The sequence below is a fragment of the Vitis riparia genome, chromosome 8 (assembly GCF_004353265.1).
Source record: "Vitis riparia cultivar Riparia Gloire de Montpellier isolate 1030 chromosome 8, EGFV_Vit.rip_1.0, whole genome shotgun sequence".
Classification (NCBI taxonomy): Eukaryota; Viridiplantae; Streptophyta; class Magnoliopsida; order Vitales; family Vitaceae; genus Vitis; species Vitis riparia.
Genome location: NC_048438.1, coordinates 17,572,270 through 17,597,804, shown reverse-complemented (window position 1 = coordinate 17,597,804; position 25,535 = coordinate 17,572,270). Strand labels below are relative to the sequence as shown.

Here is a 25,535-nt window from a genome sequence, read left to right as displayed (position 1 = left end):
AAAACTATTTTCAAAAACCCCTTGCATGAGAGCCTTTTCTAAAATTCATTCTTAAAAATCAATTATAAGAGGAGGAGGGTGTTCAAATGCTTATAAACTTAATTATTATCCTTAATTTTCTGATGTGGGGCACAATTGGACCATCATATATTCTTAACTTGGTTGCATGTTACCATTATCGTATGTGATTAATGTAAGAGGTAGGTAACATATCTATGGTTTAATTTTGAATCTATTGGGTGGTGGGTGAAGGGTCTTAGCATATTTGAAAAGATCCAAACATCTACGCTACGTGAAACAAGAGAATGGCGTTACGTGTGTACAAATATTACAAATATCATTAATACTATAATTTCGAAAATCCTAACAAGTGATGGATGATGATGATGATGATGAGATTTGGTGAAGGGTCTTAATTTTGAAATGATTCATGGAGGTTATATTAATGTACGATGAGTGGGCGGTCAAACCGTCAAAGCATGAAACACGCAATAGGTGGAATAGTAACTATCGCATAAATGTGATAATGTGAGGGAAGGTGGTCCATAATGTAAAGAGTGGCGGTGATTGATCTTGGTTTCAAAAGATTCAAATCTCACATGTCTCAAGCTATTAGCGCATGAACCAATTAATATTGTCTTCTTTTTAAAAAAAAGAAAAGAAAAATGATGGTTTTTGTAAGATGGTTGGCAAATAAAATAAAATAAATAAATGTAGAGGGTGGTGACTGAGGTTTCCGTCAGAAAATATCTCCTTCAGCCATCCCACTCCACATGCAGGCAAGTCTCCATCCCTATAAATGTAATATACAGCACTATATGACCAGTGATATTCCATAAATACCCTTTGCCGCAAACTCAAAATCCTGCAAATTCCCAAAAATCTCCAACACAAAATCAAAATCAACCTCACAATCCTCCAAAAATCCTTAATTTCCAAGGAAAGACACCTGGCTACCTCTCTCTCTTTTTTTCTTTTTTTTTTTGAAATTTTGTTTTCGTCTTTTTTCCTTTCTGTGAATATCAAACGTGAAGCAAGCCACACAATATGGAATCCAGTGTCAAGCAAGACACGTACACTTGTCATTCACCATACAAAAGCACATTAGAGTGACGTGGAAACTAACACCCCATCCATTCTCCTTGCCTTTATTCCCACACATAAAGCCTCCATGTAATCTTCAACAGGAACCAACAACCAGAGGAAGAGGAGGAAGGAAGAAGAAGCAAAGGAAGAAGACAAAGAAGCAGCCGCTACCCGGCTTAATTACCCGTTTCTCCTTTCATGGCTAAAGAAGAAACCAACTCAGTGGATCGACAGACTTCGAGTGAACACCCCAACCATCCAATTGGTGTGTCAGTTGCACCAGAGCGCAAGAAGCCCAAGCACCACCAGCCCTGCGAGGATCAAGTTGTTGAACCACACAACCCTTTTGATGCCGATCAAGCCGAATCACAAAGACAGTCTCCAGTCACCCGTGATGAGTACTCCACCCACGATGAAACTGAATTACAGGCTGGGTCTTCTTGTGCAGTGGGGGATGTCTCAAAAGAACCCATCAAAACGGAGGCCTTGGCCTCATCGGAGGATAGCGGACGCGAGAGGCTGAAGAGGCACCGAGTTGAGGTGGCGGGCAGCGTGGGGATTCCGGATATGTGGGGACAGGAGGAGCTGATGAAGGACTGGGTTGACTGCTCCGTCTTCGATGCTTCATTAGTGACTAGTAGAATAATGTCAGCTCGAGCAGCGCTGGTGGCCGAGGGAAGAAGACCTAGTCCAAGCGGACTGAGGATAGAGAATAGATGTAAGATTTATTCCTAGTTTAAGTGTAAGTTTAGCTTCCTTTTTCATTTTTTTTTTCCTTTTCATCACAATAACCTGCCCATTTCTGAGCTTTATCCCTATCTCCATGTTTGTTTTGTTGATACTAAAAAAAAAAAAATACAAATAAATATACGTTATGTGTATGATTTTTTTTCGAGTTATGTATGCTGGTACATTGCAGATGATTTTTTTTCTTTGTTTATGACCAATCTCATGTGCCATTTCAGTGCTGAGAATGAGTTGTGGTTGGCCTCCAAACTGATCTGTTTATGTGCACCGGTCGGTGCTTTGCTTAATCAATCAGGGAAGTGGGTTACACTTTATTTTCCCTTTTTGGGAGGGGATGTATATTGCATTTTGTTTGATCTTGATATGAAGAATTGGAGCAGGTAATATCGACAATTTTTCCTGTATGCTGCCCACCATTGAAGAGGTCGACAAACGAATGACTAGTTATCAAATAGCCGATGAACATGAATAAATAATAAACGGATGATTTTGAAGCTATTCACATGGATATTCCCAAACCATGTTAGTTGGAGGCAGATCGCGGATTTCTTGGAGCGAGATACATGAATCATTCTCCATTCTCGTTGTTAGATTTAGGTACAGAAAGAATACATGAATGATGAATCCCTCTTTTTCTTTTTTCTTTTTTCTTTTTTTGGACTAAAGATTAAGAGTCTATGAATCTGTTAAAAGATGATCTACACTCATCTGCAAATACAGGAATCATTTTGTGTTGTTCATTTTCAAATTATTTTTATTTACTTTATTTAATATATAGGATGCTTTTTAATCATATTATTCTTCACTTCTATTTTTAGGTTATTTGATTAAAAATAATAAAATAATCTTGATATCCTAGAAGTAACATTTCATTTGTTTCAACCTGAAAATCAAAATTTTATTTTCATCTAAGTTTTGAAAGAGAACAGGGAAACCCTAGAATTAAAACATGGGTCATCATATATGAAAGTTGCTAAAATATCTATAAAATATTGCTATTGGTTATGGAGATTAATGGTGGTGTTGTAAGGTAGGTTTGGTGATTGTAAAGGTCAGCGGTGTGATTGAGAATAGTAATGGTGGCATCTTCTTTTTTAGTAACCATGTATGATGTGTCATAATCAGCTCAAATGGCCGCCCTCCTTTGAACCTTTAAAGAAGGGTAAGAGGCTTACGAAACTTTGGGAGTCATTAATACTTGGCTTACTAGTGGAGAAGTGTGGAAATTTTTAGAAAAGCTTAAAGATATCCACACATTTCTAGACAAAAGTGAAAGATAGAGAAAGAATTCAGGCATTCTAAAAATTATAGAATACTCTTATACATACTTTGTATATAGCCTTGTACAAGCATTCTAGAGAATTCTAGGGTAGAAACCTCTATGATTCTAAAGAGTTCTTTGGATGCTTATAAATAGGAGGTGGTCTCATTTGATCAAGACACCAAGCAAGTTGAGAGCTTCTTAATATTATAAAACATTTTTGTGCAATACAAAACTTCCTTTCAAGCATTGTCTTCGTTGTGCATCATAGCTAGCAAGTCGCATCACATTACTTAGTATAGTAAATTAAGATATGCTTAGCATAGTAAGATAAGATCAAATTTATGAGAGGGAGACTAGCCCTACTACACGTAGTGAGGAGGAAGGAGAAGTCTTGTAATGTCATTTCCAACATGGATGCAAGGCTAGCAAAAATGGAGCTAGTCTTAGCAGATGCTCGAGAAGGGATGGAGTTGATAGAGCAAAGGACAAAGAAGGGCATGAAGGATCTAAGAGAACACATCCAAGACCTTCATGGGAGAGTGTTAGTTTCACCAGTTCAACCACTATTGTACTAGGAGTTCATGTCATTCTAAGATAAGGTCATGAGCATGCTCATTAGCTTAGAGTCAAGGATAAAGGTCATGATAGCACATATGGAGACACATGATCAAGAGATTTGATAAGACTTGGTCATTTATAAAACCGTGGTGTCAGCGTGAGTTATGGCCACTCATGAGGCACAAGGGTGGAGGTGTCAAAGCCACACATATTCAGTGACATATGGAAAGATATTTTGAAATTATCATAGTGGATGACCAAACAGTTGTAAATGTCATTGGAAATTAAATTAAGTTACAATGGCAATGGTGGTATCTTCTTTTTTAGAAGTGTCACAATCTATTCAAATGACCCTCCCTTAAGCTTTTGAAGGAGAGTGTGAAGCTTTTAGAACCTTTTGGAGCAATCTATACTTGACTATTAGTGAAAAAATGTTGAAACTTCTAGAAAAGCCTAGAGTCGTCCATACAAGAGAGGAAGATAAGTGTTTAAATCATTTTAAAGAGTTTCAAAGTATTGTTATACACACTTTATACATAGCCTTACATAGAATTTTAGGATAAAGTGGAACTTTTGTGGGTTTCAAAGAGTTCCTTAGATGCTTATAAATAGGAGATGGTCTTATTTGCTAAGACATTAAGTAAGTTATAAACTTCCTAAGATTGTATTCTTTTACAATACAAAGTTTATTTATTGTAGTTACCAATTTCTTGATATAATAAGTTAAGATTGGGGATAGATTGACTTAGTAATATAAGTAGAATTTAGTAACATAAGTGGGACTTAGTAACATCAAATGATTTGAGCTAAATGTTGCACATGAGTTTAGAAAAGGGCTAAACCCATGATGGACAGCTCTATCCTTTCTAATACGAAATAAAACGAAGAGAAAATAGAGTTAGAGAAGAAAAAAATGAAAAGTATTTATGTTTTGAAAAAAAAGAAGGAAAAAAGGCATGTCGATAGGTTCTGAACTTCAGTTACAATTTATTTTTTATTTCTATCTTCTTTCTTTTAGTGTCTTTAAATCTAAATCAAATGTTTTTACCACCATAAATGCACTTATAAATCCGCTATTCTATGTTGGACGACAAAACAAATCTTAAAAACAACTCCCTGCCACCGTCCATCCCCATATCATGCTCTTTTCACTACATTTCATGGTTCGACATGCTACCTGGGATCCAACAGCGTAACACGTCCCCATTCGACATTTCATTTCCTCTGAAAATCCCATATCTTGACACACACCTTGTAAGAGGCATTCATCATCACACCAATCAATACTTCCGATGCACCGTCAAACTTTCCAGCAGCGACATCCTACCAAATTACTCGATCCAGGTCGTCAGAAATTGACAACTCAACCATTCGACAACTAAGCTCCTGTCAATTCAACATTTTTATACAACCACCCGATATTTAAGGCTCAAAAAGCTGCAACAAAATGAAACACAGTAAAGCAGCGATTATCCCACCACTTCTATTTCATACCGACCCATTAGTAAAAGCTGAGTTGATGGTCGATGGGATCGAGGCAATTTCTTTTAGCCATAAGCCCAATTGTTGTGAAGTTAATAAATAACTTCTGCCCCAGTATGATTACAATAACATTCCTAGATAAATATTTATTTTCTTCTCTTCTAAAGTTTCGAACCACATAATACACATACACATTGCTGCTGACATTAAGAAATTTTTTAGGCCAAATGATCGAAAAAATTCAAAGTTATATCAGGTTATAGAAGCCAGCTCCCATATCTTTATTGTACCATCGTCACTTGCAGAAGCCAGTAGGCGGTTCTCCTGATAAGTTGCAACAACGATAGAAAATAAAATTGTGATAATCGGCTCATGTAATGGCAATGAAAATAAAAGAGTAGGTGGCCCTTTTAGCTAACCGAGACATTAGATTCCAGAAACAAATCTTACCCCAGAGCTCCATTGCACCGAATTTATGTCCATGTCATGAGCCTGTTCCTTCTTCAACATCAACTTATACAAAGGCCCATCAACCTGCAGTACAGAAACACTGAGGCTATTTTTGGTTCCCAAGAAAATAAAGAGGAAAAGTAAAAGAAAAGAAAAATGTGTTATTTCAAACTCATTTCACTTATTTTAACTCTTCTATATAAAAATATTTTAATTCTTCTATATAAAGATTAAATAATTTGAAAATGTATAAATTTCTAACTAATTTACCAAATATAAGAAAAACACTTTCCTTAATATAGTAAATTGTCAAGTTCAAACTTTTTAAGCCAAAAAGAGGCTAAGATAAAACCAAGCATAAAAAATTTCCTTGCATCCACAAGCAAACTCGAAAAAACCACATTTCCTTTGATTAGGTATGCATCTAAAAGAATCGTCCACATGCAAAAAAACAAGTATCTAATATCCTGTTATCCACTTCAATACTTCACTAAGATAAAAAATGCTAAAGTCATTCAGTGCACTTCAACTTTACAATGGCCAACCACCGATTGGTATTTCCATGGTTTACTTAGAGGAGGAAAAAGGAAAGGAAAGCTTCACCTTCCAAGGCAGCCAAACAAAAGAATTTGGATTCCTTAATACCATTGGTCCTTATGTAAAAACACATATTTGTATCTTTCGAGTCAGAGTCTACAAAAGGCTGAATTGATTAAAACTTGTGCTAATGAGAACTCACACATGATTAATTTCCACTGTCATCTCAAGGGGGGAAGATGAAACATGAAAAAGGATTACTAGACCACTAAAGATCATGAAGGTACAGATGTCACAAGTAACAGTAGATAATGTAATGAGAAGATACCAGAAGAAATCTAAAGTTTTATTGCCAGTGTTATGCAACTACCTCAGCTTTGCTTGGTGTTTGTTCTGCCTCAACCCAGATCTGAACTTAAGCTACTTCAGAAAGAAAACAATCTTTGAAATATCGCTATCTACCTCAAGATTGCATCATCAGTGTCAGGGTTGGAACTTGGTTCAGATTGTTTTTTCTTTTTCTTTTTTTGATAGGCAGTTCAGAAGAATGTGTATAAATAAGAGAAACACCTAAATCAAAGGCTCAAAGGTGCAACATGGTACACGCAAAAAAGACATGTTGCCCAAAACAGGAAAACAGAAGGAAGAGAAAAGGAGCAAAAAATAAACCTCTCACCCCTTCTCCTTACTTTGAACTAATCCAATCTACAAAGCCTATCATGGCCATGGGAGATTCATCTACATGCAATCTAATCCATTCCAAAAAGTGTTCGTAAAACCACAATCAAACCATGGTCATCTAAAAACTGAATCATGGTTAGTTCTTGTATTTTCAACCCAAAACAAAACTGAAGGTGCTTTTGTAAAAAGTAAGAGAATAATTAATGACTAGAATAGTGCAGAAGCTACTTTAGAACTCTGATAGTCAAGAAGAAGAAATCAGAGAATGGAGGTTTGGTTAGCTTGGTATAGCACATTCTTCTGCAATTTATCTGCATGATTACTTGAAGGTAAAATTAATTGGGCGGCAATTTCTAAGCATTCATAAGAGATTTAATTTTACCAGATGAATTGGGATGGTAGGTAAACAGAAAAGGCAAGTTACAGAATATCTGATGGAAAAGAGACAACTGCAGTATGGAAACAATGAGGCAGCTGACTGATGATGTGAATGAGGAATGTGATGAATGAGAGGAAGGACGGATGTTAATACCAAGCCGTCTTTGCTCTCAACAAAAAATCGTATGGCATCATCGGCAGCTCCAGTGGCAATTATCCCTTCCCTGTCATATTCACAGATCAAATAAAATAAAATCAGGACAGTGGAGTTGCAATAAAGGACAACTAAATTATCCACATATCCCAATAATGATACCCAAATGCATAAGATTACATAAAGCAGGTAGAAAAGAATACCAAAAGATTCCTGATTCAAATGAAATAACATGGCACCAGCGAACCAATAACCTAATGGTTACCAAGATGCTTCCCAAGTGACCTTGGTGTAAACAGCTGGGCATTCAAGTGACTCTATGTATTAGATATGAGTGAAGGAAAAGGTTTTGGTGTTGATGTAATTTACTGATGTTCTTATGCAGACCCAAGAAGACAAATTAAATCTTGAGGCATGTACCCTAGTTCAAAAGACTAGATCAAACATGGTACTATATCAAATTCCACAACAACTAGACAGATTTTCAGTGACTCAATGATCACCTAATTAATCGAATCAAACCATACAATTAATTTTCTCAATAAAGAAAATAGAAAAAGTTGATTGTCTCATGTTGAATTAATTAAGACCCAACATCTATTTTTGTTCAAATAATATCTTTCTATTAAATGGGGTCAAAATGATTCAACCAAATCAACCACAATGTCCACATAATATTCCAAATTAAATGATATTTACCACAATTAACCTGTTTCTCTAGGGTGGAATTTGCGGGTCCCTCCATAATATTTCCATCAAATGAAGTTCAGAACTAAAGCAATAGATATTAAGCATAAATGATGGTAATGAGTTTGTTTTTTTTTAATAGGAAATTTTTTGTTCCCATTGGGACTTGAACCTTGAACCGCCCACAAACCTTCCCCATTTCAAAGTTCAATCCTTTTATCCTTCTTAACACAAGAATTGACTTTTTGACAATAGGAGTATTGACTAATATCCTGGTAACTCCAACCTTTAAGCTTTAGAAAAATGATTCTCAGTGGTTTTAATGGTGTAAGACAAAAATAAAGCTTTTTTCTATTCATGGGAAAACAAATTCCTATAATTATTGTCAAGAAATAGTTTGGAGAACAAGCATATCCTGTAATGATAGCACCTGCAGATGAGGCATATGAATAACTTATAAAAATATGCACAGAGAGAAAGAGAGAGATCCAAGCAAAACAACAGGAAATCTAAATGCATCTATACCTATATGTGACATAAATATTTATTGTAACTGAATGGACAGTCCCTACCTTGACCAATGTACTGAAAAGATTGTTCGATCATGATAGCCTGAGAGCGTGCAAAGATGTTTCCTGGAAAAAAAAAATAGAAGATTAGAAAGAACAAAGAACATTTTATAACCATGCTGACAAGAAAAATTCTAAATAGAGATATTTCATAGAAGACTTTTTGTTTTGACAGGTAGATATTTCATAGAAGACTTAAAACAAGTCATTTTAAAATTGCATGTCAGCAAACAATAAACTAGATTGATACTTTTTCTTGTCCCTGAAATCATAGTTTAATACCAATTTACAACCCTACTCAGAAAAGTGAGATATGATATCTCCATTCCATCATGGCTCAAGCTTACCATAGTTAGATTTGCTTTTTTCTTGACCTTTCCAGGACAGCATCAAGAGTAGTAGTGAATTTATAGCATTCCAAAATCTCTAAAGGCTTATTTTCCAATGCCAAATTCACTAGGTCAGTCACAAGTGTCAAATCTTGATATAATGTGCCTGACACACTGAACTCTGAAAATCTAACACATGAAGACACTCATCAGGTGTGCTTTCCTTTCAAATAATCCAGGTTATACAAGTACTTAACATGGAGACGGAATATTTAATTCAAATATATGCAAGTGCGTGTAATGCCTATATGAAGAATAACTCAAAATTGAAAGCAAAATAGAACAGAAGATTTTCTTTGTTTGTTTAATAGTCATGTTTTAAGTAACAGATTGTATAATAAGATGCTTCAAACTAAAAAAATTTGAAGAAAGTGAAAAACTAAATACATAGGGAAGGATGTTACTCACCAAGGTGCATATCCTTCACCAGCTTGCATTGTTATGCTATCCGTGTCCCATATCTTTACAGTAAGATCGTCACTGCAAAATCAGTTCACTATCATTAAATATAACACTCTTTGTCAGTAAGTTCTCATTTCAATTAGTGATATCCTTATTGGTGCCATTTATAGGTTCTAGTATAAAATTTAATTAGTGGTCATGATGGTGTGAGACCAATTTCACATACCTACAGGTAACCATTTTGTCCCCCTCTGGATTAAAAGAAAGAGCCCAAACAGTAGAGGTGTGCCCACTGAAGAAAAAATGTATAAGAATGCATTTGAATTAGATTCCATAATATATAACAAGCAGTCCTGACTCCTAGAAATTTATAAAGAATCATAAAGGCTATGTAGAGATTTCAATGTATTGAGCCCATGATAGCATGCCAAAAAGCCAAAGAATAAGAACCATATCTAACTAAAGAATAAGAAGGTGAAGATGCAGAAAATGTTATTAGGTATTGAAATCATTTTTTTATTTTTATTTTCCTGATAGGTAAACAGATACAATTTATAAAAAAGAATGTCAAAAAAAGTATTCCAAAGTACATAGGAAGTACACAAAGAAACACCTAAAGGCGACACAAAAACAAAGAGGGACACCAACAACAACCCCCCTTAGCCCGAACCCAACCAGTCCACAAAGCTTACAATGGAAAGAGGACTAGGAACTATATACAACTTGCACCACACCCAAAGATTACAAATAAAGGAGAGTTTGAACCCTTGAATTGACCGCCCCTCATTTTCAAACACCCTGCCATTTCTTTTCTTCCAAACAATGCAAAAAAGGCATAAAGGAGCAGTCCACCAAGTCTTTTTCATTTTCTTGACCACAGAGAAACCATATCATCCTAGCTAAGTTTATCTAACCAAAGAAGGAACATCCACAACACACCAAATAGGGAGAACAAACGATGCCATAAGACCATCGTTCTATCACAATGAAGGAGGATGTGATCAACTGATTTTTCCCCTTTGAGGCATAGGACGCATCTATTCACCAAGGACCACCTTCTCCTCTGAATATGGTCCAAAGTTAGAACCTTCTTCCAAGTAGCCTCCCAAACAAAGAAACCACCCTTGGCAGTACCCAAGAATTCCAAATCACAGTTGTTTGTTCTTGACTCCAACACCTTGTACAAGGTCTTGACAAAGAACGCCACATCCTTCGACTCAGTCCATAAAATTTCATCCTCCCTATCCCTAAACACCCTCTTCCTTTCTAGTCTCAGAAGGAAATGTTACACAATTTCCACCTCTCAATCGTTGAGTCACCTAGGGAAATGAGGGGCCCAACACCCTCCCTCAGGAGAATGGTTCCATATCTCCTCCACCCACGCCCCTTTAGAAAAAGCTACAACAAATAAGGAAAATAAATACACAAAGGCTCATCACCACACCACTTGTCCTTTCAAAACCTCACCCTCCTACCATTCCTCACCAAAAAGGTAATTTTGCAACTTGATGAATCCCCCTCCTTCTTGAGGGCTTTTCACAACCCTACCCTATATACTCCCCTCACCTCAAAGGAGCACCACCCTCCTTCCTCCTCCTTGTATTTTCCGTTAATAACTTGCCTCCAAAAAGCCCCCTTTTGCTTAGCAAAACACCAACTCCATTTGCACAAAAAGGCTTTATTGAGCAACGAGAGATTCTCGTACCCTAATCCACCATTTCTTTAATCTAAACAAACAATAGACCAACTAACCAAGTGAGGTTTCCTCTCAAGGTCCCTCCTCCCTAAAGAAAGTCTCTTTGAATTTGCTTCAACCTTAGCCCAACCAATCTTGGAATGCAAAACAAGGACATAAAATAAATGGGCAAGCTGGAGAGAGTGCTATGAATTAAAGTGAGTTCCCCCCCCTTCCCCCCCTCTTTTAGAAATATATTGTCTTTTCTAAAGAGCTAGTCTTTTCCAAAACCTCTCCATGTTGTCCTAAACTGCCATGGACTTAAAAGGAGCACCCAAAGGGAGGCCCAAGTAAGAGGATGGGAGCACCCTAACCTTGTAGCCAAACTCATGAGCCAACCACCCCTACATTCTCCACCCTCCCCACTGGGATTAACTCACTCTTATCCAAGTTAACTCTCAACCTTGAAATGACCTCAAACCACATAAGTACCCAACTCAAGTAAGCCAACTAATTTGGAGAAGGTTCACAAAAAACTAACATGTCATCGGCAAATAGCAAATGAGAAACATCCACGCCCTCTCTTCCTCTACCTCTCACCTGCCACCCTGACAGGAAACCTTCAACCTTAGCCCTCTTAAGCAAACAATTGAAGGTCTCCATGACAATCACAAAAAAATACGAAGAAAGGGGATCCTCCTACCTCAACCCCTTGGAGCTTTGAAAAAAGCCCAAAGAAGAGTCGTCGACAAGAATAGAGAATCTCACAGTAGAAATGCACCACTTGATCCCACTCATCTTTTTTAGCATCATGAGTAAGAAGCTCCAACTCACATAATCATACACCTCCTCTATATCAAGCTTGCAAATTAGCCCACAACTATTACTTTTCAAAAGTGAATCTATAGCCTCGTTAGCTATCAAAGCAGCATCCAAAATTTGCCTTCCCTCCACAAAAGCATTTTAGGATAAAAACACTATAAAATTGAAATCAAATATTACCATAGCCTAAGCCACGACCAAAACTAAAAAATAAAAACAAAATACAGCATGTTGCCAAAAACGAACAAAAATGTATATCTTTTACGTAGGTATCACATGAGTTGGATCCATTAGCAACATTTCACATGATCCTCAAGCATCATTATTATCTACTTTAAAATCCAATATTCTTGTGAAATGAAGCACTATTTATGAAAAGGAGAATAAGAACAGTGGGAAAGAGGAGATCACCTCTCATCAAACAAACAAAAAAACAAAAAACAACAACAAAAAATAAAAAAAAATAAAAAAATGGTGACAGGTAGGGGTGAGTTGGATAATCTTAGAGCCACAGCCAACAACACCAAAAAACCAAAAAGGCCACTTCATGAGAAGATAATTTTTCAAAATAGTGTTAACACTCAAATGCTCCTCTATTGGGCAAGATATCTACCTAGAATGAGAAAGCTACTAAGAAAATCCACCAAAAACCAAAAATTCCCCACGCAAGGTTTTGCATATCACCAAGGCCCTCCCTAAACCAATCACAGTATGAGTAATCACATTAGCACAATTGTCATCCACAGAAGTTAGACAGAATCATCAAGTTTCCCTCTTTAAAGTCTTGGAGACATGCTAGAATCTCGTGTTTTGATAGAATCCCTTTGAGAAAAATGATAATCCCAATGTGAACCTCACAAATTACTCCAACAAGGGCATGAGCTGAATGACAAGAAGACCACCATCAAGTTCATCTTCAATAACCCAGAGGATGGGGGTCCAAGAAGAGGTTTGATGAATTATTCATCAAGGATAGAATATTACACCAATCCTATCTCCACAAATATTGAGTAGACACTTCTTTACCTGAGAAGCGATGAATACCAACTATGAATGCAACAAAAAAGCCTTTTCCATGAAAATATAAACAAAAGAAGCTTAATTGTTTTTATACTTTAACTCTCTTCGTGTTGTGGAAATATTAAAACATATGTATCATGAAATCCTGAATTTTATTTCTACAGATAATTGGATACCATGTTGGGACTTAGGAAAGACACATTCCTTCCGTGAGTGAGTCAAATAAAACATAGAAATGAGAAAGCTTTAGAGAACCCAACTGTTCATCACCATAAAAAGCTTGATGCTATATGGTACAATAGAGGTAACTTTAGAGAAGCCACATATTTTCATTTTATTGGCTCATGGATATAAGAATGATTGATTACATCAGTAGAGAGATTAATAACAGTTAACTCAGAAATCAGCATATCCAACAACAAACAAAAACAAGAAAAAAAAAGCACTATAAATAATTTTTCAAGAGAACTCTACATAAGTGAGTGAGAGAGAGAGAGAGAGAGAGAGAGATTTGGTAGGTTTAATACTTGTTAGCTTCACCTAGAGTTTGAACACAATGCCAATCATCACTGTCACCATCCTCTGCCCAAATCTGTGAATATATAACCAACACCTCAATTATCATTATATGATCCTAGTGTCCATATTGCCTGATTTAAAAGAAAAAAAAACAACTAATTCTATAGGCTTGTGACTAGGAACATGCAAAACAGAAATGATTTATAAAAATATATTTTGCACCTTAACAGTATTATCATAGCTGCAAGAGAACAACACATCCATAATGGGATGCCATTGAACCATTTTAACATCCTGTGTATGTCCTTGCAACACTGAAACACACTCAAACTCATTGCCAGGCTGCACTTCCCAAATCCAAACGGATTTGTCTCTACTACACGTTGCAAGCAGAGACCCGGATGCATTCCAAGAAACACTTTTAACTTCATTTTCATGTCCCTGCACGCAAAAAGCCCAAAAGTTCCAAATGAATATTCAATTAAACATAAACCAAGAGTGGATGAAAAGAAGAGGCAATGGTCCATGCTCAGATGCCACAGTGAGAAACTCACTGAATAGAGGAAATTAAATTCCCCATGACAAATGTTTTTCAAAGGAATTAGCAGACTGGAGATATTAGACTGAAGACTTACTGAACAATGTCAGTTGTACAGTTACTCACAAAATCAAAGCCAAATTGACGTAAATGGAAATACCTCTAGAGTGGATACACACTCGAAATCGTCACCAATAAGTTCCCAGATTGCAGTAGTGGCATCAAAGCTCGCTGTGGCCAATAATTTGCCGGACGGTGACCAAGCACACGATCTAACTGTCCTAGTGTGTGTTTCTTCCAAAACTGCCTGCGTAATAGCATCCACATCATCATGAATTCAAAATAATAATAATAATACCTCGACTCCACTCTGGATACCGATCATCCGATAATTAAACTCCTAGGACATAATACAATCAAATTCGGACAGAAAAATTAATAATAATAAGTTTAAAAAAAGCACACACACATACACATACAATCATCGATCCAACTGTTTGCTGAATTGAGAGGAAACAAAGAACAAAAAAAAAACACAAATGAATCCAAAACCTCGTTTTTTTCAGTACTTGAGACGAATGAAGCAGAAGCTTCCACTCAACCAATCCTAATACTACCGTCTCGTTTAGTGCCAAAGTAAAACCCAGTGAACCAAAACATTTCCAACATATTCTGATGAACCAAACCGAAGAAAAAAAAATGAAGAAACCTTGCAGTGCCAAGAAGAAGTGGAGGGAGAACGTTGCCAGATTCGAACGGTCTTGTCGCCGCTACAAGAAGCCAGCAAAGAGCTGGTGGGGTTCCAGGCCAGACTCCAAACCCTATCGTTATGTCCTTCCAGCCTCTGAATTTCCTTCAGTTCCAAGCCCTCTTCCGAGAAATCCATCCCAGGAAAAATGAAATGGTTTGTTGGAGGGAGGGAGAGTTTGGGCTTTTGGTGCTATGAAAAGAGTTCACGAGTGAGTAGACTTCGAAACACGCGCAAATCGGTGAAGGATCGCGTTAGCTTGTGGCAACACCGCTTTTTATGTTTGGGGAAGGATTCTTTAATGATGACGATCCGGTAAATATCCTTTTCAATGAACTTTCGGAGCCGGGGGCTGGCCCTTTGGCTCGGCGGCCAGGTTTGGGATGGGTTAGGGTTTCTAAATATAGTTTAAAAATTAAAAACAAAAAAAAAAGGGTTGAAAATAAATGGAAGGGCAAATTATAATTATCTCCTCCGACTTGGCTTATAATTACACTGGTATTCTTCCTATTTCGTAAAATCACTGATTTCCTTTCCCATGATTGTGTCACCCTAGACTAAAAGAGTCGGGGACTTTTTTTTTTTTTTTTTTTTTTGAGAATTACCGTTAAGAGTAGGTCCGGAAACATATGATCGAAAAGGCGGGATAAATTTAATAATTCTTTTGAAGGATAGGGTGAAATTATAATAATTCTTCCAAAGGCTTTATTTTGTTTAAATGTTAAGACTACCCTTAATAAGTGAAAAGTAACAATAATATATATATATATATATATATATATATATATATATATATATATATATTCTTTAACCCAACAGCTTGTCGGTATTGAAGAAAAAAAAAAGGAAAGAGGGAAAAACTTTAGCACTTCAAGTTATGATCTGAAACCGTCTTCATAAAGCTTGTATTTTTGTGTGAATCTAGCAAGAAATCCATTAAAAGTAAGATTTTTTTTTTTAAATGCAAAAAAAAAAATACATTAGTTTATGCAAATAGATAAATAAATAATTCAAAATTTGGATTGAAGGAATGAATTGTTAATAATTTTAACAATGTAGATCTAAAATATTATATTTGAAATATTGAAGGAGGTTTTGAGAAATAAATTACATATTTTTTTTTTTTGTAACATGTTATTTAAATTTTATTTTTTTTTGAATTTTTTATATTATTTTGGTCATATTGAAGATGTGTTTTATTTTTAATTTATTTTTCAGGTGGGTTGTTTGATATGATTATTACTGATTTCCATTGAAAAGGTTTGCACTTTAGTTTTGTTGTTGAGATTTGTTTGAGATGGCAAAAGAAAAAAAAAATTAAGTTGTTTCATACTTGTTTGGAACCACTTTGTTTGGATATTTATGAACACATTTGGATTTTTATGAACATATTTGAATTTTCATTGAAAATTGAAAATTGTAATCAATTGAGACATATTTTATATAATAAAGAACAATATTTGTTGTGTATTAGACATGTATATGCCAAAAAACCCACAACTGCCCAATTTTATAAGAAATTTGAAATTTTCAAAATTTTACCTTATCGTAATGTATCGTAGTGTTATTGTATTTATATTGTAATTGTAGTGTAATTTTATTGTACATTTATATTTTTATATAAAAAAAAAACCCACAATTGCCCAATTTTATAAGAAATTTGAAATTTTCAAAATTTTACCTTATCGTAATATATTGTAATGTTATTGTATTTATATTGTAATTATAGTGTATTTTTATTGCACATTTTATATTTTTATATAAAAAAATAATTTTATAGATTTTTTTTATACATCAACAACTTTATGTATTGAAATTACAATAGTGTATTTTTGTTGTCTTTTTATAATTTTGGCTTGCAATAATACTTTATGATAGGAATACAACATGATAGCGTAGAAATGCTAGTTCAGTAAAAAATGAATTCAATATTTTGTCATTTTGGTATATTGTAATGTATCATAATGTTAATATTTTTTTTCATTGTAACTATATTGCATTTGTATTGTACTTATACTTTATAATTGTCAGGAAATAAGATGTACTTCTCAATTGGTAAATAGACTTGGGAAATTCATGGTAAATTAGTATAATAAAAATATAAGGTCTTCATAAGAATTATCAAATCTACCCACCATTTTCAGTATTTTTTTTTTCCATCCTACCCTTGAGGGTAATTCTCCCCCTTTTTTTTTTGGAGTAAAATAAAACAAAATATATTAAAAATAAAAAGACTTATTGAAAAGTCTGAAATTAAATAAAAAATAAAAAATGCATGTGTTTTTTGAAAATATATGTAAAGTAGAAATCCATCTTTCATATTTTAAAACATATCATACAATTTTAAAATATTCATTATTTTTGCATTTTTAATTCAAAATTAGTATCAAATAATATTTTTTAATAATATAGGAACTACTTTTAATTTTAATGGATGTTACCTTTGACCCTTTAATTATTTTTTTATTACATGTAAAATTGAAAATGTTCACAATATGTTTTTCAATTAAAGATATCTATGTGATTAACGGTGTTGAGTTTGGACAACTATTTCATCTTTAACCTATTCAATGATGCATTGATAGAGATTTTAGATCATGGAGTTGCCCTGATTTATATCAGCAAGATGGTAATCTATTTTGTTCCTACGTTTAACGATGAAAATCGATACAAATATTTTGAATCTAAGAGGTAAAACAAAATGTTCATATGTTGGACTAATAGTGGGGATGTTATAGCTATTGAAGTTGAGGTCCCTCCTATAAATAAGCCTTTAGTGGTTGGATCGTCATCATTACCTATAGTTCGGTCTAAGCATTCTTCAAGGTTGAGAAAATGATGCAAGAAACAAGAATAATAGACTAATCCAACCTAAGATAAACACCTTGAAAGGGAGATGAATAAAGTGATGGTCTCTTTTTGTAAATTCAAATTATATGAATGCAATAGACAATTATATACAAATATATAATAAAACAATATAAAGACAATTGTATATAAAGTAAAATAGTGGGGAAGAGAGAATGCAAACACAAGGTTTTTATAGTGGTTCAACGCATCCCGATCTACGTCTACTCTCCTCTAACTTCAATCCCAAACTTGAGGTTCCACTATTTCAAGACTTTTAAACTAAGCTTTAAGCAATATAATTGGATTATGATTCCAATTCACTCTATTGGACTTTTGGCTCAAAGCATCCTTTACAATCCTCAAGAGATACCCCACTATTGAACAACCCCTCAAGTGATACCCCACACTTGATAATCCCTAAGTGATATCACACACTTAAACTTTTATTATCAAAGATCTATAAATGAATATAGAAAATATTATCACAAAATCTTAGTATAAAACTTTAGGTTCAAATGTACAAGGAAAACTAAGATTTAAATGCACACTAATAATATGCAAGTTTTAAAACAATGGTGCACTCAAAAACACTATCTCAATGTTCAAATATATTCAAGAAATATTTAGGAATGTTAAATTCTTAAAACAATGAAGATTGAAATCTTTTTATAAATGAAAACAATCAAACTAGCCGTTAAGGGTTCAATCGGTCGAGTTGGGAGTTGATTGGTTGACCAACCATTAGTATTTAATATTTGGCAAATGACCATTGAACCTCGACAAGTTGAACAAGTGTTATAGAAGAGAGATAAAGTTCTTGCACCCTTCAACTGGTTGAGGTAAATAGGTCGACTAGTTCCTTATCCAATTCAACCAGTTGAGACGTTTTTGGCTCAACAACCATCATTTTCAACTTAAAAACCTTTTAAACAAGTTTGAAAAAAATTTGACATGAGGTTTTAGTTGAAAACATAAAATTATCTAATTTTTAAAGAATTTAAAACAAAATTACTTTTTGATGATTTTGCTATATAAATTAATAATGTAATTCATAAAAAATCTAATGTACCAACAACCTTACAAATAGATCTTGTGTAACTTAGGTCTTAAAAAACACTTCTCTTTGAAGTTTTTTTTTTTTTTTTTTTAATTTCTCTTTGGCTTGATTTTGTTTTTGTGATTGTCACTTTTGAAATCTTCTTACTTAATCACACTTGAAATATAACATTAGTTCAAAACCTTATTTTGTTATCATTAAAGCCGAGGTTAACCAAACCTTGATTTCACAATTACCTATAGCTTGGTCTAGGCATTCTTCAAGGTTGAGAAAATGATGCAGGAAACAAGAATAACAGGCTAAGTGAACATGATGATGAAGTTCATGAGGAAATTAATTTTAATAACGATTATACTAAATGGATTTCAACGAGTGAATAGTTTAATAAGGAATCCAATAATGAGGTAGAAAATGACTTATTTCAACGAGTAGGGGCAATGACAATAAAGGTAATAAATGAATTAATACAAGCAATAATAATGATAAATAATCAAATTTTCAATCAAACGAGGAGAATTTGGTTGTGAGTGTGATGAAAGTGGCTACGAAAATGATTACGACCTATATTAGGAAAGTACTATGATTATTGTCATCTTCCATTGAAAAATAAGAAATGGTGAATTATAGTAAAACATTTCACTTATTAATATTATTTAATATTTCTTAAAAATCTTTGTTAATATTTTATCCAATAATGTCCAAATACAATACATACTAAAATACAAGATAATTTTTTTCAAAAAAAAAAATTGGAAATTTTCAAGATATATTCTCTAAAATAGTTCTCAAAGATATAATTAACTATTATTTGTACTTTTATATTAAAAAAATCTTATTTTCTTACCAAACACGCCATAAAGTAGTCCACCCTAGACGACGCAAATCAAATTTAGGGTTGGGCCGGATTGCAACCAGTAGGAACCCACCCACCAGAAGTTGTACATTGCCCACAGCAGAATTGGGCCTAAATCTGCTCGTCCGCTTCGAACCCAACCCAATGAAGCCTACTTCTCGAACTTCGACCGGTTTTTTGGCAAGTTAAGTTTGACCTATAAAACGGCTTATTTACCAGCACGTTTTCCCGATTTTGCTCTGCAAACCCTAAGCAGATAGATCAGAAAGGAAGGAGACCCACAAACCCAACAACTCTAGCCATGGATTCCACTGCTCGAAGAAGCGGAGGTGGTCTTCTCGAAGGCCTCTACAGAGTTATCATGCGCCGCACCTCCGTCTATGCTACCTTCGTCATCCTCGGCGCCTTCGCTGGAGAACGTGTAAGTTTTAAGTTTATGGATTTCAATTCATTCTCATCCGATCTGACTGACCCCTGAGAAAAAAAAAAACCCGGGAAAAATAAAAGAAGATGGAAAACCTCAATTTTAGCCAAATAACTGTGTTTGATTGCTGAGAAAATCGAAGGAAAATAAAAGGAAAATCTCCTCGAGTGGATGAATAGAGGTTCTGGTTGTATTGGATCCAAAGGAATGGAAAATTCGCAGACTTTTTTTTTTTTTTTAATCTCAGCAACTAAATGCAGGACAGTGGTTGCAACCCATTTTCGGGTCCTGGAAGAACATCTGTCTATTAAATCTTGGTTTTTTGCTGCAATTTTTGAGGTTTTTAATTACCTCACAATTTTATGTTCTTTTGTTGATCGAGGATTCCAATGGTATTGGCAGATGGTGTTACTTTATATGGCGTTTTCCTGTCGATTCTTTTCATTTTTGTTTTTTTTTTTGGTAATGATTGAAACGATGGTTCTTATTCTAATCGATTTCCTGTTTTTAGGCTGTGGATTATGGAGTTCATAAGCTCTGGGAGCGCAACAATGTTGGGGTATTACAAACTACTCTTTTGTTTTGTTTTCTAAACGTGGATCAGCATTTATTTTTATGCACTTGTCAATATCTTGTGTTGCTCAGGTTGCTAATTTCCTTCTCATGCCTATTGTCATAGGAATGTCTATTGGGTGGCTTAAGTAATGTTTGATTCTTTAATACTCATTTTTGAAGTTCTTACTTCTTATGACCAATTTTTGAAGTTTTTATGACCAAATAACGATCTTAGAGGTTATAATTTTCATTTTCTTTCTTTTTTCTTTTTCCCAGAAATCCATCAATTAATTAGAGGATAAAGCTGAGTGGCATACGCCATAACTAAACATTTGAGAGCTTCTATACATGTCATTTTATATTTTGGGTGTCAGATGCATCCCTTTTTATGGCATCTGAAATTTCCAAGTTTTTAAAACTATGCCATAATGAAGGATGGAATAATCAGAGAATCAAAGTGTCTATGTCCTATTTGTGCTGTGGGAAAAAAATCATATGTTTGTGCTGCATGTAAAGTGATCAAGGTAAAAATTTTGTACTGTATATGATAAGCACAATTCTCAAGGCTAGGGGAACATATCTTGCTAGGCTATTTTCAAAACTGCATTGTGGACGAAAGACTGTAAATGTTATTACAGATAGGGTCACATTTTTATAATCTCGCCAACAGGAGAATAAGACTACAGATATGTTTTTTTAGATGGCAAACTTGACAATAGAGATGTATTTTTTGTATATGATCATATTACATGGTTATTTTATAATATTGACTTATTTATCTAATTTCTACACCAACAATTTCATAACTTGGAACGCATGTGAAGCTGAATGAATATAATATGTTGTTCTTTTGCTAGAAATAGAATAGCCGAACAGGACTCCCATTTTTTTGTGGCTCATTCTCTGTTTTTTTTTTTGAGCAGATTCATTTATAGCTTATTCTTGTGTTTGGTTGTTCATAGTAGCATGGAATGAGAATGAAATTTTCATCTAGAGTCTGTCTTTAACTCATGATTTTCATTCCTTTACACCTCCTTTCTAATCTCATTCCCCTTCAAGGGATGAAAAAACACTTGATAAACTATCCAAGAAAGTAGGTATGTCGAATACAAATTCTCATCCTTATCAAGTTTTTTATTATTTTGGTTAATGAAAGAGTGAATATTTTTGTTTGGTTTTCAAAAAAGTGGCAGAAGAAATTGGAAACATTTTTTTTTTCTAAATACTTTTTTTGTGCTATTTTGGTTGTTGGAATGTAGAGTAAATATTGAACAGTGTACTACTGAAAATAAATTTATTTTTCTTGTTTTATTTCTTTGTCAAATATTGAAATCAAAATGAGATGTTATTTCTACTATTTGACTCCTATTGTATCCAAACATATAATGCAAATTTGAAAACATCATTGCCATTATCTGGGACTAGGAATTAGGTTGAAGTATTCATTCCTAATCTCTCATTCTGGTCAACAAAACGAGATCATATGGTTTTCCCCTTTTTTGTTAATAGGCAAACAGAAGATAGAAAACCATAGAGGGTCATAGATGATTAGCCCCTTTTATGTTTGAGTTTTCAGGAAGAGGTGTGCTGACATCCCAAAATGTCTAACCCCTGTCAACAATGCATACAATGTCAAACAATGGATTTACAAATTTGGAACCATTTGGGCCAAGTTCAACATGGATATGGCTTTTCCTTAGCAGTGTCTGTGCTTAGAATCTGAGCCAGCTGAAATGATTCCTCATAAAATCATAGACTGTATGTGCATCAAACTAAGGGGGACATTTGACTTGCCGCTTGCCCCCTGCTTCATTCATCTATTTTTCCCTGACTAGGAACACTAGGATCCAGGAAACCTGGCTTGGGAATAGGTTCCTACTGGTAGAGCCTGATCTCATTAGGGATCTCCAATCTTGAAGGAGAGCTTAGTCTCTCGATGATAATGTATTAGCAGATGGCCCTGGTTATGGCCTGAACTCTAGAGAGTTGAACACCTTTATGTTTAAAAGAAAGGGCAATTGATGAAATAATCCAGATTCCACACAGATCTGTGGGCTGGGGAGAAAGCTACTCCATGAAGCTGGGTGAAAGAGTTTGTGGCAGACATTAGAAGGGTCACAAAAGCCAAAGCTAGTACTGCGTTCTCTGGAGCTTAGTTTTTCCACAATAGTGTACTAGTAGAGGGCATAGGTTATCTCTGGATCCTACTATCATAACACCTTTGTATTTAAAAGAAATGGTGCTCAATGAATCAGCCAGATTTCACATTATTCTGTGGAGAGAGAGCTGCTCTGTGAATCTGGGTGAAATAGTTTCTGATAGACAGTAGGACTACAAAAGCTAAAGCTTGTGTCACTAGCTCAGCTTAGAAATATAGCACTTGTATAATGATATTAATTTATTGGATCTTTGCAATGCACATGACTCCTTTTGGCTGCCCTGCAGAGGTTTGCTGGAAACTTGTAATTTATAGCAAGTCACCTATTATGTATGTCTCACTTGATTAATCTTTGTTGCCAAATGTTCTTTTTCACATTATTAATTCCCCATGAAATTTATTAAAAAAAAAACCACAAAAGTAGCTGGCAGAAATTGTATTGGTGAGTTACAAGTTCCATTGTAGCACTTTTGGAAAAATCAAAAGCCATAAAAATTAGTGACATTCAAATTATTCAATTGGAATTTTTTGGTCTACCCAACGGTTTCTCCATGGTGAAAGCTTATTTCCATGTCAAGCATTGCATGCTAATAGAGATAAGACGTACTACGTAAAGGCAGTTAGTCAATGGCCTTAAGGTTCCTGAAGTTTATCACTTCATTTCTACCTATAGTGGTGACTTGCTAAAGAAAAAGAAGAGGAAATTTGCTACTGTGGCTTTTTCCTAGCCCTACTGACTGCTTGTCTTTGTCGCAATGCAGAAACGATATGAAGACATTCCAGTTTTGGGGCAAAGACCATCAGAATGAAGAATTGTGGAAATGTACAATCTTTTCCCATTTAAAAGTTGCAAGCTTCTTGAAATTTGGTCAAGCATTAGGTAGCAAATGATTGTTGCAATAAGCGTTTTACTTGAGTATTTTTCTCCAGCATGGTTTTGTATAACTGAATGCTTCAAACTGTGAAGATGGTAAAACCTGTTTTGGGTGCAATGCTTTGTGCTCAACATGATAAGTTTCAGTTTGATTTATGAGAATCAAAAATTAGTTTATTTTCTTGATACCTGGTTTTTTATTTGGTTGTTAACATTTTCATCACTTAATGCTAACTTTCATTTTTCTTACCATCCACTACGGTGATTGTTGCTATATTTGGTAAAGATGTTGCCATGTTACTACAACATAGTATTCACAATATATATGCCTAGAAGAATTAACATTGCCTTGGAACTCAACTAATTTGTCCCTTGTCCCTTTGACACCTAAATTTCATTCAAACCGATTTTAATTTCCATATGTACATGGAAATGCAAATATAATGAGGAGGAATTTCTAGCTTTAGAGGTTCCCTTTTGAGTAGGTTTAGTGAAGAAAATCCAAAAAACATTAGTAGTCTGTTACTTTTTTTTTTGAAGGAATTATAAAATACAACAACGTATGGAGAAATAACGCTTTTATATTATCATACAAGTGGCTTCATCATATTGGAAAAATGTTGAAGTCCATGCTTTGTGCAAATTAGAATTTGTATGGTGAGACACTCCCATCTGTCTGGACTCTGGAGGTGCATAAAATCAAGCAACCTTCATCTCGTGTATGGAGGAGCATCTCTACTTGGGTAGGAAGAAATAGAATGTGTCTGATAAAAAATTGAACGTTGCGAACTTGGGGGGGATAGGGAGAAAGCCTGCAGAAAGTGAAAATCATCCAGCCGAGCAACAGTCTGAAATCCACTATAAAATGGGGAAGCTAACCCCATCATAATCCAAGAAGAAATTCCTGTTTTTAATACAAGTAAAAGGCTTTTTGCATATTCGCTTTCGTACTATTTTAATTTTTTAGCTTATAATTCTGATTAAAGAAGCTATAAAAGGGGTTGTGGTGGGGCAACAACAGTTCAACGCACTTAAGAAGACCAACGTGATATTCATTTTTCAAGATGAAATGGGTACTTGGGTGCATGGATGAGATAAATGGGTTCCAAGATGAATTGGTATTGGTTTGCAGAGATGAGATGGAGACAATTTATTTTTCAAGATGAAATGAGTGTTTGGGTGTAGAGACGAGATAAATGGGTTTCAAGATGAATGGGTATTTGGGTGCAGAAATGAGACGAATTGGTTTTAACTGGATAATGGATAATTGTATGTAAATGAATAATTTTAGGTTTATATGAAATAAACAAGTGAGATAAAAAAATAGAATTGGATGAAAATAAAAATTAAATTGATATAAAATTTGAATACTATAATTTTTTGGCTTTTTTTTTTTATAGGTAAATAAGAGATTGTATTAAAAAAACCTAGGAGATGTGAAAATAATACATATAAACTATACAAGCAACGCCCAAGAAGCTAGGCAAAAAGAAAGAAGAAAACCTTACTCCTATCTAGAGAAAAGTCACTCTATAAAATCAATCAATGATAAAAAATGTTCTAAATACACCCTACCCCAATTCACAAAATATACAAAAATTAAAGTTTTAAAGCTTGGTCAGATCGTTTAGTGTTATTGAACACTTTTTCATTTCTTTCATTACATAAGGTTTACATTAAACAAAGGGGTAGCCCTCTAAACCTTTTCATTTCTCTTACTCACAAAAGCACCATATCAACTTATCAAATTCATTTTGATTGAGGAATGCATGATCCATTGCACGTCAAAAAGAGATAAAAACAAGCTCCATAACATTGTAACCTTCTTACAAAATAGGATCAAGTGGTCACTAGTTTCCTCTTCCACTTTACATAAGTAACGTTTATTTGACATATTCCAATTCCTTCTTTTGAGTTGATAAATGGTCAAAATTATGTTCCAAGACGCTTCCCAAGAAAAAAAACTTACCCTCATGGGAGCCCGATCCTCTTCTACTATAACATTGTAATATGGAATGAGTATTTGTATTGATATTTTGATCATAGGCTAAGTAAAGG

The 25,535-nt window shown here is 34.5% G+C and overlaps 3 protein-coding genes across 3 annotated transcripts; 2 read left to right on the top strand and 1 right to left on the bottom strand.

The window, feature by feature from the left end:
- The first annotated feature begins 973 nt into the window (after positions 1 to 973).
- On the top strand, positions 974 to 2,573 carry LOC117919908. The gene is made up of 2 exons (XM_034837208.1): positions 974 to 1,804; positions 2,052 to 2,573. The coding sequence occupies exons 1-2, from the start codon at positions 1,285 to 1,287 to the stop codon at positions 2,084 to 2,086; spliced, it is 555 nt and encodes a 184-aa protein (XP_034693099.1). The 5' UTR covers positions 974 to 1,284; the 3' UTR covers positions 2,087 to 2,573.
- A 2,520-nt stretch (positions 2,574 to 5,093) lies between these two features.
- On the bottom strand, positions 5,094 to 15,071 carry LOC117920801 (protein CIA1). Its single transcript, XM_034838439.1, has 10 exons — positions 14,668 to 15,071; positions 14,119 to 14,265; positions 13,643 to 13,861; positions 13,429 to 13,493; positions 9,611 to 9,676; positions 9,391 to 9,462; positions 8,597 to 8,659; positions 7,338 to 7,407; positions 5,588 to 5,671; positions 5,094 to 5,461 (listed from the first exon to the last, which is right to left on the bottom strand). Exons 1-10 carry the CDS (start codon positions 14,842 to 14,844, stop codon positions 5,390 to 5,392), a joined length of 1,035 nt encoding a protein of 344 aa, XP_034694330.1. The 5' UTR covers positions 14,845 to 15,071; the 3' UTR covers positions 5,094 to 5,389.
- Positions 15,072 to 19,687: 4,616 nt separating this feature from the next.
- On the top strand, positions 19,688 to 23,663 carry LOC117921327 (cytochrome b-c1 complex subunit 9). Its single transcript, XM_034839195.1, has 3 exons — positions 19,688 to 19,887; positions 20,402 to 20,449; positions 23,365 to 23,663. The coding sequence occupies exons 1-3, from the start codon at positions 19,768 to 19,770 to the stop codon at positions 23,410 to 23,412; spliced, it is 216 nt and encodes a 71-aa protein (XP_034695086.1). The 5' UTR covers positions 19,688 to 19,767; the 3' UTR covers positions 23,413 to 23,663.
- Positions 23,664 to 25,535: the final 1,872 nt, after the last annotated feature.

Excerpts from the sequence above, each read along its gene's own strand:
- LOC117920801 (XM_034838439.1), bottom strand. The coding sequence starts at position 14,844 with ATGGATTTCTCGGAAGAGGGCTTGGAACTGAAGGAAATTCAGAGGCTG. Across the intron at positions 7,408-8,596 it reads TTTTCAGTACATTGGTCAAG|GGAAGGGATAATTGCCACTG; the intron begins GTAGGGACTGTC and ends TGAATATGACAG. Across the intron at positions 5,672-7,337 it reads TTGAGAGCAAAGACGGCTTG|GTTGATGGGCCTTTGTATAA; the intron begins GTATTAACATCC and ends TCTGTACTGCAG.
- LOC117919908 (XM_034837208.1), top strand. The coding sequence starts at position 1,285 with ATGGCTAAAGAAGAAACCAACTCAGTGGATCGACAGACTTCGAGTGAA. Across the intron at positions 1,805-2,051 it reads ACTGAGGATAGAGAATAGAT|TGCTGAGAATGAGTTGTGGT; the intron begins GTAAGATTTATT and ends GTGCCATTTCAG.
- LOC117921327 (XM_034839195.1), top strand. The coding sequence starts at position 19,768 with ATGGATTCCACTGCTCGAAGAAGCGGAGGTGGTCTTCTCGAAGGCCTC. Across the intron at positions 19,888-20,401 it reads GCGCCTTCGCTGGAGAACGT|GCTGTGGATTATGGAGTTCA; the intron begins GTAAGTTTTAAG and ends TCCTGTTTTTAG. Across the intron at positions 20,450-23,364 it reads GGGAGCGCAACAATGTTGGG|AAACGATATGAAGACATTCC; the intron begins GTATTACAAACT and ends GTCGCAATGCAG.